This window comes from Colobus angolensis, unplaced genomic scaffold (assembly GCF_000951035.1).
Source record: "Colobus angolensis palliatus isolate OR3802 unplaced genomic scaffold, Cang.pa_1.0 Scaffold187, whole genome shotgun sequence".
Lineage (NCBI taxonomy): Eukaryota > Metazoa > Chordata > Mammalia > Primates > Cercopithecidae > Colobus > Colobus angolensis.
Window position 1 is genome coordinate 211,636 of NW_012115010.1, and position 14,352 is coordinate 225,987.

At 51.7% G+C, this 14,352-nt stretch overlaps 1 protein-coding gene across 1 annotated transcript in view; it reads right to left on the reverse strand.

The window, feature by feature from the left end:
- The window catches only part of ETV4 (ets variant 4), a 19,476-nt gene extending 7,339 nt beyond the window's left edge, over positions 1–12,137 (reverse strand). Inside the window, exons 1-5 of the mRNA XM_011940162.1 lie at positions 11,902–12,137; positions 11,282–11,392; positions 10,998–11,091; positions 10,695–10,742; positions 2,056–2,109 (exon numbers count right to left, since the gene is read on the reverse strand). Coding sequence (XP_011795552.1) covers positions 2,056–2,109; positions 10,695–10,742; positions 10,998–11,091; positions 11,282–11,341 — 256 coding nt within the window. The 5' untranslated portion in view covers positions 11,342–11,392; positions 11,902–12,137. The remainder of the gene's footprint in view (positions 1–2,055; positions 2,110–10,694; positions 10,743–10,997; positions 11,092–11,281; positions 11,393–11,901) is intronic.
- Between the last annotated feature and the right edge of the window lie 2,215 nt (positions 12,138–14,352).

Genomic DNA, 14,352 nt, shown 5'->3' on the forward strand with positions numbered 1-14,352 from the left:
GGAGATTGCAGCAAGCCAAGATCATGTCACTGCACTCCAGCCTGGGTGACAGAGCGAGACTCTGTCTCAAAAACAAAAAACAAAAAACAAAAACATTTAATGCAACCCCAGGCCCCAGAAAACACTTTCAAAGAGTGAGCACCTCCACCCTAGGGCCTGTAGTTTTCCTGAGTGCCCTGGAAAATTCCAAGGGAGCGACATGTTTTCTTATTTGAGGATATAAAGAATCTTTCTTGGCTGGGTGCGGTGGCTCACGCCTGTAATCCCAGCACTTTGGGAGGCCAAGGCGGGTTGATCATCTGATGTCAGAAGTTCCCGACCAGCCTGACCAACATAGAAAAACTATGTTGGTTTTTCCCTCTACTAAAATACAAAAAAATTAGCCGAGCATGGTGGTGCATCCCTATAATCCCAGCTACTCGGGAGGCTGAGGCAGGAGAATTGCTTCAACCTAGGAGGCGGAGGTTGCAGTGAGCCGAGATTGCAGTGAGCCGAGATCGCGCCATTGCCCTCCAGCCTAGGCAACAAGAGCGAAACTTCGTCTCAAAAAAAATTAATTAATTTTAAAAAATCTTTCTTTTTCTCATTGAGGTTGGATATTGGCCCACTTGAATGTCAGCTGACTAACATTATACACATGCTCCTACTTATCTGTGAAGAACATTGGCCTTTCCTGTGGCCCCTGTGGGTTCCCAAACTCTGGCCACGCGGCTGAGCAGCAGAGTTGGTTCCAAGTCAGTGTGAGTGAGATTCAGTTTTACCTGCAGTCCACTCAAATGCCCTGTTTATAACCAACTATTCTCAGGTGTTTTTGATTCTTTGTGCCTGTTCTGTTTCACAGGTGAAGACAGTTGACAGCAAAGTATCTGACATTAAAGCAGGGTTTCTTTGTTTTTTGATTTTTGTTTTTTTGAGATGGAGCCTTGCTCTGTCGCCCAGGCTGGAGTGCAGTGGCTCAATCTTGCCTCACTGCAACCTCCGCCTCCCAGGTTCAAGCGATTCTTGTGCCTCAGCCCCCTGAGTAGCTGGGATTACAAGTACACGCCACGATGCCCGGCTAACTTTTGTATTTTAGTAAAGACGGAATGTCATCATGTTGGCCAGGTTGGTCTCAAACTCCTGACCTCATGTGATCCACCTGCCTCAGCCTCCCAAAGTGCTGGGATTACAGGTGTGAGCCACCCACCCCCAGCCTAAAGCAGGGTTTCTCAACAGTGGCACTACTGACATGTGGGCCAGATAGTGTTTTATTAATATATTGTAAGGAGCTGTCCTGAGCATCACAGGATGCTTTTAGCAGTATCCCTGACCTCTCTATCCACTAGACACCAGTAGCACCCCACCCTCAATCGTGACAACCAAAAATGTCTACAGCTATTACTAAATGTCTCTTGGGGGGCAAAATTGTCCCCAGTTTATGAAAGTGACTTAGAACACTAGAACTGGGGCCGGGCATGGTGGCTCATGCCTGTAATCCCAGCAGTTTGGGAGGCCGAGGTGGGCGGATGACAAGGTCAGGAGTTCGAGACCAGCCTGGCCAACATGGTGAAACCCTATCTCTTTTAAAAATACAAAAATTAGCTGGGTGTGGTGGTGGGCGCCTATAATCCCAGCTACTCCAGAGGCTGAGGCAGGAGAATCGCTTAAACCTGGGAGGCAGAGGTTGCAGTGAGCCGAGATCATGCCACTACACTCCAGCCTGGGCGACAGAGCAAGACTCTGTCTCGGGGGAAAAAAAAAAAATACACTAGAACTGGACTCTGCTGAACTGGCCCAGGCCCCTCACTTCAGATATAAAGCAATGGAGAACCAGAGGGATAGTGTCTGCTCTAAGGTCACACAGCAAGAACATGGCAAGCCCCAGATTTCAACCAAGGTTTTCATTCTAGTTATTGCCTTGGTCTTTAAGATCAAATCCCAGAATGGGGAGCCCTGACCTTCACCCCCACTGTTTTTTAGGAGAGAACAAGCTGATCTCCTGTGATTCTCTATCCTGTGACTCACTTCCTGCCATACTCCACTCCATATACCCTCTCCCCAGGGACCTCTACTCACGGTTTTCTGAATGGAAATCAGGAACAAACTGCTCATCACTGTCTGGTACCTGAGCTGCAGAGAGAGGTGAGAGGTGAGTTTGGGGCCGGGCCCAAGTTGTCCTCTGGGAGGCTCCATTATTGCAGCCCTGCAGATTAGCAACAGCCAAGAAAGGACCAACAGCCTTTAGACCAGGGGTGTCCACATTGTAAGAATAGTCTTGGGCCACACATAAAATACACAAATACACTAACAATAGCTGATGAACTTAAAAAAAAAATCACAAATCTCAAACAAATCTCATAATGTTTTAAGAAATTTTATGAGGAATTTGTGTTGGGCCTGGGCCACATTCAAAGCTACCCTGGGCTGCAAGTGGCCCGCAGGCCCACGGGTTAGACAATCTTGCTTGAGACTAAAGGCTGCTCCACCCTAGGTCCTAGTGCCCTCCAGCTCTGGGCTCCACTAAGACCCAGAAGTGAAGACTGTTCCCAGAACCTGTCTGAGCAGATTCCAGTCTTTCTTTTTCTAGATGCTTTGTCTTTATTTCCTCCATTTTTCTGAAGTGAAACAGCCTCACCCCTCAGAGTTTACAAAACTCCCTTAAAGCTCAACGGCAGTCATATCTAGGATGGGCAGACATTACAAGCAGTGGGATCCTGTGGATTTAAAAGCACATAGGAGGCAGCGGGGCGTGGTGGCTCATGCCTGTAATCCCAGCACTTTGGGAGGTTGAGGCAGGTGGATCACCTGAGGTTAGGAGTTCGAGACCAGCCTCGCCAAAATGGCGAAACCCCTCTTTACTAAAAAGACAAAAATTAGCTGGGCGTGGTGGCGGGTGCCTATTAATCCCAGCTACTCAGGTAGCTGAGACAGAAGAATCGCTTGAACCTGGGAGGCAGAGGTTGCAGTGAGCTGAGATTGCGCCACTGCACTCCAGCCTGGGCAACAAGAGTGAAACTCCATCTCAAAAGAAAAATAAAATTAAATAATAAATAAAATCACATGGGGGGTGGCTGGGCACAGTGGCTCATGCCTGTAATCCCAGCACTTTGGGAGGCTGAGGCGGGAGGATCAGTTGAGGTCAGGAGTTTCAGACCAGCCTGGCCAACAAGGTGAAACTCCAGTCTCTACTAAAAAAATAAAAAAATTAGCCAGGCGTGGTGGTGGGCGCCTGTAATCTCAGCTACTCGGAAGGCTGAGGCAGGAGAATTGCTTGAACCCAGGAGGCGGAGGTTGCAGTGAGCCGAGATCATGACACTGCACTCCAGCCTGGGCAACAAAGTGAGACTCTGTCCAAAAAAATGAAAAATAAAGGCCGGGCATGGTGGCTCATGCCTGTAATCCCAGCACTCTGGGAGGCCGAGGTGGGCGGATCACAAGGTCAGGATTTTGAGAGCAGGCTGACCAGCATAGTGACATCCCGTCTCTACTAAAAATACAAAAATTAGGCCGGGCGTGGTGGCTCACGCCTGTAATCCCAGCACTCTGGGAGGCCAAGGTGGGCAGATCACGGGTTCAGGAGATGGAGACCATCCTGGCTAACACGGTAAAACCCCGTCTCTACTAAAAATACCAAAAAAATTAGCTAGGCATTGTGGCGGGTGCCTGTAGTCCCAACTACTCCTGAGGCAGCAGTATGCCTGAGGCAGGAGAATGGCGTGAACTCGGGAGGTGGAGCTTGCAGTGAGCCGAGATCGTGCCGCTGCACCCCAGCCGGGGCGACAGTGCAAGACTCCATCGCAAAAAAAAAAAAAAAAAAATTAGCTGGACGTGGTGGCACGCCTGTAATCCCAGCTACTCCGGAGGCTAAGGGAGGAGAATAACTTGAACCTGGGCGGTGGAGGTTGCAGTGAACTGAGATCGCACCACTGCACTCCAGCCTGGCGACAGAGCAAGACTCCATCTCAAAAATAAATAAAATAAAAAAGAAGGATGACAGTGGGAGAGCAGGAGGCTGCTGACTGGGACTGTTGCAGAAGGCAAAGGACACTGGCTGAGTACATAGGTGCCTCATCCCTTTAATGTGCAACTAAGGAGGGGAGGGATTCCCAAGGTTGGAGATCTGAAGAGCTGTCCCAGGATGCCAGGATGGGTGAAGCTGGGTTTGGGAATAGGCAGGAAAACTGAAATACAGCAGCAGCTCATCCATGGCTTCTAACCTGAACATCAAACTCTGATTTCTAGTTCCTATTCTGGCCTCCCCAGAGGGGGCCTTCTCAGGTGGTTATACAGCTAAGTATCTCCCTTGATCCCAGAGTCTTTGCCCACTTTTGCCCCTCTCTCAAAAATAAATGGATCACAGCAGGAAGTGTAGACACCAAGAAGAACTTCCTGATATTATTCCTGGAAGACAGTGGTTCTCAGGTGATGCAGTGGAACCTGTAGCCCAAGGAGGCTGGACTCTCCTTCCCTGGAGACTGCTCTCAGATTGGACAATGGGGAAACGGATTGATAAAATGCCCGGAGAGGTCAAATTGGCTGGTGAGAGGTATGAGATGGCTAGAGAAAACCTCCACACCCTTGGCCTATACAAATATACATCCCATCTCTTTTGCTTCTCTCTAGGCTTCGGCTCCATCATTTCTTATTCGGATTTCACCCACACCCTCTTACCAGGATACCCTACTTTCACTCTTATCCTCTGTAGTCCCTTGCTCTCCACCTAGCTGTCACAGTGATCTTTTTACAACAGAAATCAAATCATTTCTCTCTGTTATTTAAAGCATGAAATCCAAACACTTGCCCTTGGCCTCCAAGACTCTGCATGACTTGGCCTTGCCTACCTCTCTAACCTGCCTCTCCTTGCCTGTGAGTCTGCGGCACTCTGGTCTCCTTTCCAGCCCTCAAACCTGCTGAGCTTGTTTCTTCTTCACCAGATGCTTTCCTGCCTTTTTCTTTTTTTCCTGGCCATCAGAGTCTCAGCTCATTTTGACATCTCTGGAGAGGCCTTCTCTGACCACCCCTAAACCAAAGTGGTTCCTCCTGGCTCTCTATTGCATCTCTGTTTTGTTTTCTCCCTAGCACATATTTCCACCTGAACATATTATATTTACCTGTTTATTATCTATCTCTCTCCTCCACCGGGAAGTTAAGCTCTGTGAGGGCAAGAGCTTTATCTTTCTTGTCACCTGATGCCCCAGCACCCAGCACAGGGTCAGAGTAGACAGTGTTAGAGTAGACGCTCAGTGCATCATTTCTTGACTACATGAATAAACATGCAATAATCGTTTGTCCTCAGGCTGGCAGGAGTCAGCACTGTGGGCCTGGGGGCATGCACTAAAGAGATCCTGACAATCCTAGCCCTTCCCTGCAGGCTTCCCCTCTCCACACACAAGGGAACACTAGAGGCAGGTCCTCTTCAGGAAAGCACATCTCACAGGGGATACTTTAGGTTGTGATATGTTGCTTGGCAAGAATATTCTTCAACAATTTGCTTTAAATATCAGAGCTGCCAAATGTTTATAAACATAGGCTTATATTAATAGATAGTTGATTTCTTGACAGAAGCATTATGGAGAGAGAGTTTAAGAATCAGGAGCCACCAGCAGCTAAACGAGAACTTAAGAGGAGTCAACATAATAATACTTTGGTCTGAAGTGACCAAAGATATCAATGAGACGTGAAATCCGATGGCAAGAACAAACAGAAACACACAGCCAGCACACATCTTTTCAGGAACACAAACACGACAAAAAGACAACCATTCCCAAATGGGCCTGATTCAAGAGTCATCAGGGCATTGTTAAAAACACGATTACAGCCGGGTGTGTGGCTCACACCTGTAATCCCAACCCTTTGGGAGGCTGAGGCGTGCAGATGATCTGAGGTCTGGAGTTCTACATCAGCCTGGCCAACATGGCGAAACCCCGTCTCTACTAAAAATACAAAAATTAGCCCAGCAAGGTAGCAGGTGCCTGTAATCCCGGCTACTCGGGAGGCTGAGACAGGAGAATCGCTTGAACCCGGGAGGTGGAGGTTACAGTGAGCTGAGATCGCACCAATGCACTCCAGCCTGGGCAACAGAGTGAGACCCTGTCTCAATAATAATAATAAAAACACGATTCCCAGTCTCCTCCCCTGGAGATTCCCATTTCCATAGGACTGAGGTGGGGCCCAGGCATCTGCATTTTAAAATCTATCTATTATGGCTGGGCGCGGTGGCTCAAGCCTGTAATCCCAGCACTTTGGGAGGCCGAGACAGGCAGATCACGAAATCAGGAGATCGAGACCATCCTGGCTAACACGGTGAAACCCCGTCTCTACTAAAAAATACAAAAAACTAGCCGGGCGAGGTGGCGGGCGCTTGTAGTCCCAGCTACTCGGGAGGCTGAGGCAGGAGAGTGGCGTAAACCTGGGAGGCGGAGCTTGCAGTGAGCTGAGATTGCGCCACTGCACTCCAGCCTGGGTGACAGAGCGAGACTCTCTCTCAAAAAAAAAAAAAAAAAAAAGGCACATTTGGATAGAGGGTAAGAGGCTAAATCTGTCCACCTGCCCAGGGATGCAAAGCCAGGCTTGTCCCTGCTGTGCCCTCTGGTCCATTCTGAGGCAACATCCCCCAAGGTGGCAGGAAGCAGGGGTGATGGGAGCAGAGTGACCAACATTTCCCTCCCTCCTACTAGACAAGAAGAGTCCCAAGGGAAAGGGTGGTGCAGAACTCAGGGGTGGTTGACGCACTCCAGCCCCACCGCTGGGGCCTCATTAACTGCTACTTTCCATTGAGGTAATGGGCTGGGGGTATCTCCTGCTGGCGTCAATGGTGCTGGAGAGCAGAGAGCCCTCAGCATCATCTTGCCTTTCTTCTTGCCTCGGGCCTGACAGTTTAACCAGGGACCCCTCCGGCCCAGCAGTCCAGGAGGAGGCTTCCTCCAGCCCACAGACCACACCCCAAAAGAGGTGGTGCCATCCTCTTCCCAGAGCCAGGAGAAATCTGTCCTAGCTCAGCCCCTCCCCCAAACACTGGCCTTCTCCCAAAGGGGTAGGCCAGGGCCCTCAGTCATCCAGAGACTGTCAACAGGATCGAAATAGGAACACTGAGCCTCGCGTTCCTGGAGAGCAGGAGAATTTTTAATTACCATGTTTGGTCTTGAGTGTACACCACTCTATTTATTTGTTAACTTGGCTGAGTCTTGGCTGCCAAGCCAGTGTGCCAGGGTCTGTCCCCAGCTCCATCCCGGTACTAAGATGGAGTTTATCTGTCTGGGGATGAGGCAGATGATTAAGGAGGGGGTGGGAAAAGTGCCAAGACAGCATAATGCTCAGAGAGAGAGAAAGAATTTTAGGGACTCTCCTTTCAAAATGGGGGTCAGTAAAAAAAAGGAGGGGGTTGGGGGCCTCCCAAGCTGGATTCTGGAAGAACTGAGAGGTTAAAACAGAGACACACTGAAGCCCACCATAGGTTAGCCACCCACACTATATATACTCTGTCACCCTCTTCCCAGGATCCAGTCATAGGGTGAAGGGGGTAGAGGCATTCTTCAGAGCTTCTGCTCCATTGTGTCACCGCTGTCCCTTACCCTGCCCCCACCCTGGCAGCCTCTGTACTGGAAGAAACCAGTTCTCTAGTTGTGGAGGGGACATATTTGTCCCCAGGAGTCTTCTGGAAAGGGAAGAGACAGAAAGATGGAGAAGGAGGCATTGTAGCTGGGAAAGATTAGGGAGGGGATTAACCTCATCCCTCCCCACAGACATGCCGAAGCACCAGTGTACACGCACTTGAACACATATTCAGGGACGCACACACCCTAATTCCCTTTACTTCACTCTTGCGGCAGCACAACAGCACAGGGTGAAATGTGCCCTCCATGCACGCCCTCCACACATGGGGTCTTTTTTTGGACCTACAAATATGATTGGGAAAGCCAAAGGGCAAAGGGACTGGAGCCCTTGGAGGAGGGTTGGGGAGCAGTGATTCCTGTGAAAAGGGCAGCGCGGATCGATCCCTTCCAGAATCTGATAAAAGCTATGGGTCATTTTCTTCCTAAACAAATCCATACACCTTTATGTATGGTTCACTTCCAGCAATTTTACACACAGTATCAGAGGGATCATGATCCCAGCATCCTATCCACAGAGCTTCTGGGAATCCACAGACCCCAGCCTCACACAAAGGAGTCATGGCCTAGAGTCAATGGCCCTTACTACCAAATAAACAACAAAGTCTTTATCCCCAAAGGTTCAGGGCTCCTGACAAGCCTGGAAAGGAACCTTCAACAAGAAACCAGCACATCTTTTACCATAGCCAGACACATTTTGGGTTCAGCCTGCCTGAGCCTGGGTCTCCTTGTAGCAGCCTGATTCTTTCCCCAACATCTCAACAGATTCCAGGCACCCCCAAATCAGACACGCCCTCCTAGCCTCACATCATTCCCTGCTATCTACAAAAACCCAACCCCAAGGGTATGTGAACTGCCTCCATAAAGCCACACTCACACTCACCCTTCAACGCACGGACACAAGACACTGAACCTGCAACCACATCGGAATCTACCTATACCTGCCTGACTCCAACCTGTGCCTCCTCCAAATGCTAAGTCTTCACAGCCCCACCCACACTAGCTGCTTCTCTCCACACTGGGGGTTTGGAAAAAACCAAACTGAGAGAGAGAGGTTGGGCTCTGGTCCCCATTGCTCCTAATGCGTCCCACCACTGGCAAGTTTCCAAAGAAGCTAGTCCCTCCCTGCCGCCCCAAAGCTCCCCATGGGTTGCCGGGGTCACTGACCTGGTGGGAAGAGACAGGAGAGGAGACTGGGGTGATGCTGGGATGGTGCAGGGGGACAGGGCCCCGGCAGCTGCATCTGTCTCCGCAGAGAAAGTGAGAAGGAGCAATCGGCCTCAGCATCCCCCTCTCAGGCCTGGCCATCCATCGCCAGCTGGGAACCTGAGCTGCTCCCTCAGAAGGAAGGAGAGGGAACCAAGGAGATCCCAGCGCGCCCCCCCACCTCCGCCTTGCAATCCCCACCCCCACCTCCCCACCCACTGAATTTAAATGTACAGGGCAGCAGCATATAACTGACACACACACACGCACACACACTCTGTCTCTCTCACACACACACACACTTGCTGTCACACTGACACTGACACAGGCATGCCTACTCTCTCCAGACCCCTGGCCAAGGGGTGGGACTTCCAAAGTAGAGAGATGAGAGCATTTTCCTCCCCCTCCCATCTCAAACCCAGGCACAGATGGACCAGCTGCTGCCAAAATGCCAACCTCAGCCCACCCCTAGCTCACAGCCCCAGGAGCTGCCCACTGTGGGGACTCTCAGCTGACAGGCAAGGAATGAAGCCCGGTGAGCCAGAGGGAAATCAGGCGCTGGGAAAGGAAGTCTTTAAGAGCCCATGGAAACTGACACCTCTGCGTTCTTCAGCCCAGCTCTGGAACCTCAGGAGGAGGATGGGGAGACGGGGCAAAGCTCTGCCTGTAAATTGGAGCTGGGCATGCAGGACTTGCAGGGTCGGGGAAGATGCACACAATACCCTCAGAACCCCCAGATCCCTCTAGCACTCACACAGCCATTCAGCCATTAATTCCACAAAATGTCTTGACTGCTTGCTCTATGCTAAATAGTCATTCTGTCAACATATATATTTTTAAAATATCATAGTGGGCAAGACAGACCTAGTCTCACTCCAAGGATCTAGTCAGGGGTCATTTTCTTTTTACTCCAAGCTTCTATGGAGAGTTCCAGGGCAGTTGGATTTGAGCTTTAAAAAAATTATATACCCAGGGTGGAGGGATGAGGAGATCCTAAGGAAAAGACCTTAAAAGGACCTCAAAAAAGAAGTTCCTAGTGTTTTGGCTTCTTCATTTTCATAGCGTTAAAATAAACCCTAAGATGGGGATAGTTAACCCTTCCCTCTCAGAGACTGTCTAAACCACCATTTTCCCTCCCACCTGCAGCCCCACCAGCGACACCCTCAGGCCCCACAAAAACGCACCGAAGAATCCAACCAGGAAACCTCCCGAACACACCAACTCCCCATCAGGCCCAGCCACGGTCCCCACCCCGGCCAGCACACAGGAAGGGGGGAATTTGCCTGGGGGCGGAGGTATTCAAGCGGGTTGGAAGAGGGAGGAACACTTGCTATTAGAATTACAATCAAGGCTATTTGGGGAGGGAGCCCTGGGCTCTCCGTGCCAAAGGACTGCCGAAAAGAATTATTTAAACTTTTGTTGTTTGGTGCTGGGGGTTGGGAAGAAGAGAAACCCAGGGGATAAGAATCAATGCTTGGGCAACTCCGGAGGATAGGTGACAAATTAATTGCTGCCCCCCGCCCCCACCAACAACACCCCAACACGCACCTTGGCCTGGCGGCTTCTGCAAAACAAACTTTGCAAATGAAAATTTCAACCAGGAAAATGGGCCTGAGGCCAAGTTCCATTCAAATAAGCAAATACCCCACACAATGGTCTGATTCATCCTCAAGCCTAGTTACACAAGCCTGGTTCAGGGTAGAGAAAATAAATATCAATATAAGTGTCCACGCTGGGTGCTGGGGTGAGTAGAGTGGCAAGGGACCTGGGGAAAGGGCCTTGGAGAACTCCTTGAGGCAGGGAAGGGAGAGAAGTATAGGGCTAGGGTGGAATACCAGGGGCTACGGAGTGTTCCCCTGTCAAGCCTCCCAAAATAGAAAAGGTCACAAAACTACTCACCTTCAGCGAGCCATGTCTCCTGGAAGTGACTTAGATCCTGGAAGAGATCTGAGGGATAAATAGTGGGATTGGAGGTGAGGTGGAGGGGACGGTAAGAGAGAAGGAGCCCTAGTAAGCCCCGGTGACTCCCCTGCCTTGGGAGTAGGGACCAAGAAGAATGACCAGAATCCCTTGGAGGGCGAGCTTTTTGGGGAAACAGGCGGGGGTTCCAAGATCGGCCGTGTGTGTGTGTGTGTGTGTGTGTGTGTGTGTGTGTGTGTGTGTAGCGGAGGAGGGTCGCGGTTTGTCTCTCTTGCTCTTTACCTTCAGAATCGAGGGGCGGCAGGGAGCCCGGGTCCATGAGCTTCCCCTGCGGGACCATCAGCGCTTCGCGCAAGCTCCCATTTCCGGGCGATTTCTGCGAGAAGCGGGGAGAATACCCCCGAGTCACCCTGAGGCGCTTAGTCTGGGGGACGAGGTTGGGGTCTTCGGGCGACTCAGGGGCGGGGCAGCCCAGGACTCCGCTGGGACCGCAGGGAGGGGGACTGTGGTGAGAGTAGGGGCTGGGTGCGGGGCGGGGCGGGATTGGAGGCCGGCGCGGCGCTCACGCTGCTGAAGGTGTAGGGCACTTGCTGGTCCAAGTATCCGGCTTTCATCCTCCGCTCCATCCGGCCGCTCCCTCCGGCCGCACGGCCGGGGCCCCAAGCGGGGGCCGAGACCTGGGGGGGAGGGGTCTGCGTTCGCACACCGTCCAGGGAGGGCTGCGATGGGGGCGGGGAGGGGTGGCGGCAGGGGCAGTCCCAAGGCTCTGGGTCCGACGGCGAAACTTCTCCGACTCACTGGGGCGATGGGGAGGTTTCCGCCTGCCAGGCCGAGCGCCACCACCACTCCCCTCCCGCCAAAGGCTAAAGGAGGTCCCACCTGCTCCCAGGAGCCGGGCTCGCGGTTTCTGCTTTCTGCAGCCCTGCGCTACCCGGGCTCGGTTACATAAGACGTGTGTGTGTGTGTTTGTGTGTGTGTGCGCGCGCGCGCGCGCGCGGAGAAGCAAGCGAGGCGCACACCATCGCATGCCCACAACTCCCGCGCCCCCTCCAACCCCGAATCCCAGAGCCTCCCACCCCCGCCCTGGAATCTGCGGAGGCGGATGGTGAGAGTGAGTGTGGTGTGCGTTGGAGGCGAGGCGGGGAATCACAGACACTCTCCCTCCCTTTCCCTCCTGCAGCCTCACCTGAGGCCGGGGCTTCTGGGCTGGAGCCGCGGGGGGTCCCGAGCATGCCCTGGGGCCCGCACCGAGGGCCGCGGGGCTAGGCCGGAGCAAGGCGGCCCCGGCCCCGGGTCCCCAGCGCACCGACTTGTTTTTCGGGCGCCGCAGACAGTTGTGAGCCCGGGGGAGCAGCTGATTGGTGCATTTCCTTCGCTCGGCCTCGTCTCTTCCCCCCCACCCCACTGCCCCCCGGTTCCCTTTGTTTCATTGACTTTTGTGAATGGAACCCCAGGGCTGGGCACGCCCGCCAATCCGGAGAGTCGTCCGGCCTGGCCGGGGGGGCGGAGTTTCCCAGCCTCGGGGGCCAATCAGAATGTAGGGGTTGGCTCCCGGCTTCATTCACGGCTCCGGCTCCCATTCATAAAAAAATAAAACTCGCGGCCGGAGTTCATTCATAAAGAACAGAGAGAAAAAGAGAAGCCGAGGACCCCGCGGCTTCTCCCCGGTCTCCGCCACGGTCTTGGGTCTGATGCACCGCGAGCTCCTCCGGCTGGCGTCTGCACATGTCTCTGCATCTGCGTGTACGTGGGAGTATGAACATGTCTGTGTGCGCCCAGGAGGGAGGCGACCAGGCTTGTGTGCCCAGAGGAACAATAATAACTAGCATTTATGAAGCGCTCCACTTCCACGTGCTCATTTCGTTCCCATAACCCGGCGGAATGGATCGTTTTTATCTTACAGATATTAAAAATGAAAGCTCAGAGAGGGATGATAACTCGCCTGAGGTCACTCAGCTAGTCAGCACCTCTGGGGTTTAGAACCTCAAATCCCTCACACACTCCTGTACACCCCTCTGAAGCCATGGTTAAATGAGTTAAGCTATGTAACAACTGATACACAGTAGGTGGTCAATAAATGTAAACTGGCACAGAAACCAGGCTTTTCCTCAAGGGTCTGTTCTCTGCAGAGCTGTTTTGTGACCCACTTTCTATTGATTGCAGCAGGAACCAGAAGCCCCAGGGTAGATGATTTCTGAAAGTGTAGCTCCCTCTCTGCCATCTTCCCTCTTATCTGAGATCCAGCAAAAGGAGCAAAAGCCCCAAAGGATCTGATGATCTGGAGGCAGGATGGGTTTCAGTTTTAGCTAAGAAGCTGGTCGTAGTCTCTGTCATCTCATCCATTCATCACTTCTTTCAATAAGCATTTATCGTTTCAGATACAGTGCTGGGTTCCAGGCAAGCAGCTATGACCAAGACAGACATCTGAGGGGAGCTGGGGTGCTTGGGCTGTGGCCATGGGGGCACAAAGGACATGAATCCTCAAAGGCCTTTTTTCTAAGACAATTCTCTGTGTCTCCAGCCTATGCACTCCTTTGAGGACAGCCTGATTTTGCGTCCTGCCTGTTTGTGATGAACACAAAAGAATGTTCAAATGCCAGGCCAGCAGGAGTGGCTACCCAAATTCATCTAACCTAACACCCGCCACTTTACAGATGAGGCAGTGGAGTTTCAGAGAAGGAAATGACACATGTAAGCTCTTTGGGCCTGTCTGGCTAGAACTGAGGCTAAAACATAAAATTGCTGTTTAGCATTCATAAGGGCTCATTCCATGAGATCAGCTTGGGCAAATGAAAATAAACTTCCCTTTCTATAGGTGCTATAATATTCTATAAGACTCATGTCTATTGTCCCTCTCCTCCAGGAAGCCTTCCATGATAACCTGAATCAGTTCCTTTTATCCCCATACAACATTCTTAACTCTGTCTCTGGTGTGGATGTTTTTCATTCTGCCTCATGGTATAGACATCCTTATCTATGGAGAGCTCTCCAGAGCTCATTTGCCTCTGTAAGTCCTCCTAAGCCTGTCTGCATGCTTATGAGGGTGGCATGAAATGCTTGTGTAGTGAATAGGTACCATAAAGACCAAACTAATTGATCTTAGCAGGAACCCTGCCCAAGGAAGGAGAAACAAGCCCGAGGAAATCCCAGCTTTGGGTTGGATGGAACCAGTTTAGAGACAAGTGTGAGTTCTGGCCAAGAGAAGTGGAGAGGAGGACAAGGTTCTTCCTGGAAGGCAGTTCTGGTGTGATCTCCATGACAACGAAGAAGAGTCCAGTGGGTCTTTAAGTTGGTACTGGGCACTTCAGTAGGATGGGGCCTCTCTAGGGGTGCCAGTGCCCCTCTGGTTCTGAGTTTTTTTGTTTTTGTTTTTGAGACAGAGTTTCACTCTTGTTGCCCAGGCTGGAGTGCAAAGGCACAATCTCAGCTCACTGAAACCTCCACCTCCCAGGTTCAAGCAATTCTCCTGCCTCAGCCTCCCGTGTAGCTGGGATTACAAGTGCCCACCACCATGCCTGGCTAATTTTTTGTATCTTTAGTAGAGACGGGGTTTCACCATGTTGGTCAGGCTGGTTTCGAACTCCTGACCTCAGGTGATCCACCGCCTTGGCCTCCTAAAGTGCTGGGATTAAAGGCA